The 4487-nt window shown below is 37.4% G+C and overlaps 1 protein-coding gene across 1 annotated transcript in view; it reads left to right on the top strand.

Annotated features, from left to right (window-relative positions):
* The window catches only part of LOC128249885 (uncharacterized), an 8517-nt gene extending 5485 nt beyond the window's left edge, over window positions 1–3032 (top strand). The window contains exon 2 of the mRNA XM_052974439.1: window positions 2151–3032. Within this exon, the coding sequence (XP_052830399.1) occupies window positions 2315–2926 (612 nt within the window). The 5' untranslated portion in view covers window positions 2151–2314 and the 3' untranslated portion in view covers window positions 2927–3032. The remainder of the gene's footprint in view (window positions 1–2150) is intronic.
* The last annotated feature ends 1455 nt before the right edge of the window (window positions 3033–4487 follow it).

Here is a 4487-nt window from a genome sequence, read left to right as displayed (position 1 = left end):
CTATAAACAGATACACAAAATACTCTTGAAGTCATGTACATTAATGTTTATTGTGATGCTTTATTTTGTTTTGTTTCGGTGGGGCGAGATATTCTGTTGCGGTTTTCCAGTTTGCAAAGTTTGAAAATCTAAGCAGTTCGAGAGCGGAACCATTATTCTAAAATCTAAACTATTATTCCCTTTGCACGTAGTTCACATATTTATTGCTGGAAAAGTAGTAGTAGTAGTAGTAGTAGTAGTAGTAGTAGTAGTAGTAGTAGTAGTAGTAGTAGTAGTAGTAGCAGCAGCAGCTGTTGCTGTTGTTGTTGTTGTTTGTAATAGCTTCAAGAAACCGCATTGCTCTATGTCTTTACTGCATATAAAAGTATTTCTGTTGCATTTCTTTGTCGTATATGACGTATGGCATTAAGTTGCCTACGTACTTAATAACTTAATACCTCTTTCACAAGAATAAATCTTACGTATGCTTTTTTCTTTGTTAATTTTTGTGTTTGAGTTTCGTTTTGTTTTGTTTTTTCTTTTCTTTTGTTTTTGTTTTTGTTGGTTTTTATTGTTTGTTTGTTTTTTGCTTATTAATTATTGATTAAAAAGAAACTGGACATCCTAACTGCAATAGTTTTCAACGAGAAAAGACTCTCATGGAATCAATGAAACAAAAAACCGTGACAAAATCAGTGGCACTTCCTTGTTTTGATGGCTGTATATGTTACAAGTAGTGAACTATGTACAATATGTAGACTCAGAATTTTTTCTAATCCTTATATTTGAAACCAGAATAAGCAAATTACAATACTTCTTTAAGACCTGAATCCGTCATTCCCTATCTCTAACAAATCTCTGTGTCCAGGCTACATGATATTCCAACTTCACTATGAACGTTGGCATTCTGTACTTCCTCAAAAGCCACTCTGTCTAACACTCACAAGACCGCCAGTTATTGAACTACGAATATTTCACCAAATCTCGCGCATGTAAATACCGCAAGCTTTTTAATGTACATAACGTTTTCGTTAGTTGTTTCTACCCAGATAACATCGCATGCAAGAACAGAAAAAAACATACTCCAACGCAGTCCCTATTCCAGATACCCGCTTGGAACTGGCGGAATCAATCCATCTATCCATTAAAATGACTCTGCCTTCCCAGGACCTTCTCCACTCTATTTTATGGTATCCTGAGCAACTACATAAGACTCATAGCCAACAATTTTAAGGGAAGATTAACCCAGCATGTGTACTCCTATAAGTTCAGAGAAAGAAAAATTCCACCTTCCTGTCTCATTTTATCTGGAAACTTCGAGATCAGAGGAATACTTTACTCAGAGGTACATTTGACAAGAGTCTTTCTTAATCATCCGAGCACATAGTGATCTTCGTCTCTCTAAGAAACTGCACGTTTTGCAGCAGCCTACCATGTCCCTTAAAAGAAGACTAAACTTTCATGCCAGCTCCTAACAAACCGTCCAACCCATGCCAGTGTGGAAAACAAACGTTAAATGATGATCATGATGATGATACATACATACATGTATGTATGTATGTCCATATACTTAGGCCTTTAACCACAAAATTATATCAGAATAAAACTAATTGTTCTAACATGCAGAATTGATTATTTTTCTGAGTGTTGCAAAGTGACGTTTATATCGCAATATTACGAGAGATTTATATAAAGGTTATATAAAAAGATGTAAATGTTGAGTATGACAAGCGAAAAAAAGTAGTTTGTTGATCGGGTAAAATATTACATCTTCATACCAAAGCAGTTTTATCCAGTCTGAAGGACATTAATTATGCAAATAATGTGTGAAAATGTGGCATTTGAAGCAAGATCTTATTTGCAGTCTATAAATAAATAGCCGCTAATTACAGAGCTGAGTATTGAATCATGGTTCAAAGACCACAAACTACAAATATATCTTGCCGAGTAAACTGAGAATTTTCTACGTAGTCGTTCTACTTGTTAGAGTTAACAATCAAATTTATATCAATTTATACCTCACTGACTTTAAAAGTAAAAAGACATTCTGGTAATGTACAGGGTGGCCCAAAAGTCTTGTCACCACCTGTAAATATTGTTTTAATTTTCTATTTCAGATTGCCGAAACTCTTGTCAACCCTGTAAATATTGTTTTGATTTTTTTATTTCAGATGGCTAACTCGAGATCCTACAGTTTGGAAGAGAAGTTGATTGCAAGTGTATGAGCACATTCTGGCATTCTCGCAAGAGCATGGAGGATGTGCGACATGGCTTCACTGCAAGATTCAGCAGATTAGCCCCTCCGAAGAAGACGATACGGCGTTGAGAACATAAAATGTTTCTGACAGGATCAATTAAGGACAAACTGAGGACAGGACGACCCTCAATGCGAAGGGATACATGTGCAGACGTGGAGGCATCTGTGCTACGATCAACCTCGAAGTCACTGCGAAATCGGTCTTCTGAGCTACGAATTCTAAAAGCCGAAAGGTTGACACACATGACAAAGGACCTTCATTTGAAATCGTTTAGGCCAACGTTCATCAACGAACTAAGCGATAACGACAGAGACAAAAGACGTGTGGCATATAGACGGTTTCTTGATGTGTTTCCAACAATCCCACAACGTGCAATTTACCATAGTGGCCGGGCTAGGAATATTTATTTCTGGATTAAAGAAAATCCGCACTGTTACGAAGAACTGGAGCACATCCCACCCCCGCATCTGATGTCTAAATATGTCTTAATTGAGCAGACCAAAGACATTCTAGTTGTAGCCATTCTGACTTTTTTGCAGACAGTGCATTCCCAGACCACATTATTCAATGTATTTCCTTTTTTATGTCACTGGTTTGAAGGAAATGTGGCTGTTGTTTCTGGCAAAACGTGTAACTGCGTGGAGGCGCTTCGTGTTAAGGAAGAGATTATACTCCCAGAAAAAAAGTAATTCAAGACCAAACACCATAAATTAAAATGAAATTAGAGACTTCGATTTTGGTTTCACTGAAGTTCTTTTCAGTGCAGAGGACAGTGTAGAAAAATGTTACAGCAGTCCGACACACAGAAACACTGCTTTTTAGTAAAAGGTTTTAGAAAGTCAATAAAATAAAGATATCAACAACGATAACCTTTGATATACTTAAGCTTTTAAAATACATTTAGTAGAGATTGTCGATATAACCCCGAATACAGTAACAACTGAATCTGAATGAGCATGACTTTTTTTTTTTTTTTTAGATCGTACTCGCACTTGAGAAATCCCAAGCCATTCCGCATGCTCTGAATGGGATATAAGACAAATGATGACAGACAAAAAAATCTACAATACTCCCTGTGTGACAGCGAGCCCATCTGATGGTTTTCGGCTCTCAAAGCTGGTAATAAGATAGCAAAATCGAAAACAAAGCAATAAAACAACGATCCCAAAATGAACCAGAACCAAAGGTCAGTATTGGTTCCAACCAAAGATAAGTTTCTTGACTGTCGGAAAGACTACGTTCACCGGGTTCAGTGAAATACGTACTTCAGTCATAGGGAATAATGTGCAGCTGCCTTCAGGACATTCAGGGCTCAAGAAAGTAGCTGAAGAGTGAAAATCTACGATAGAAGTTCCCTCTTCAGCCCTGTTCCAATATGGAACCAAAGCTCTAAAGTCTGACACTATATTGTGCTACATCGTTTATGGTGAACCACCAAGGTAGCCTATCCATAATCATTTGATTTGATAAAAGTACCAGCTAAATATCCCTCAAATTAAACCCTATTGTGTTATATGTTGGAAGACACGTTGGTTAATGTAGTTTTGGGTCCATTATGCTCCAGAGAAAAGATGGGACGATCTGGTTTGAATGACTCTGATCATAGATTTGGCCTTGTAGAACTGACATGGTGGTGCGGATGACATGAACACGAGCCTTAATTACAAGGAGGAACAGAAATATATTGAAAAGAAGTCACTCATTCTCTTTTTCTATTTAAGTTCTTCATATAAGCTGGCTTCATATCCTCTCCACCCAGAATTATCTGTCTCTCCACTAACCATCATCAATCTTAGTATTTCAACGGACCTCGCACGAAATACTACCCTCACTACCACACACACACACTCTCTCTCTCTTTACTCCATGGGACTGCACCTTCTGGAATTCTCACCTCACCCATGCTTTCCTACAACCATTAACCAACAAATGTTCAAGTTGAATATTACCTGCACCAACCACGCCCACCTGGGAAGAACTTCAAAGTTTATAAACACTGTTCTTCCTCTTCTATCTAAATTATTGAATAAGAAAGCTCGAGAAACTCTGAGCCGAAATACCCTCAAAAAGGTGATAACTTTTGATTGGTTGGATTCATAGTTGTTTGAAAGAGTGACGTGAAGCAGGTAGCTGATACAAAGGAGAAGAGAGAGAAATTCATTCTAAAGAAGGGAGGAAATAAAGAGAATCCTCCAAAAATAAACCAAGGCAGGCTGTTATTCAAAGGACTATCAGATATGCACAAGTAAA

Source organism: Octopus bimaculoides, chromosome 1 (assembly GCF_001194135.2).
Source record: "Octopus bimaculoides isolate UCB-OBI-ISO-001 chromosome 1, ASM119413v2, whole genome shotgun sequence".
Taxonomy (NCBI): Eukaryota; Metazoa; Mollusca; class Cephalopoda; order Octopoda; family Octopodidae; genus Octopus; species Octopus bimaculoides.
This window is presented reverse-complemented; position numbering and strand designations above follow the sequence as displayed.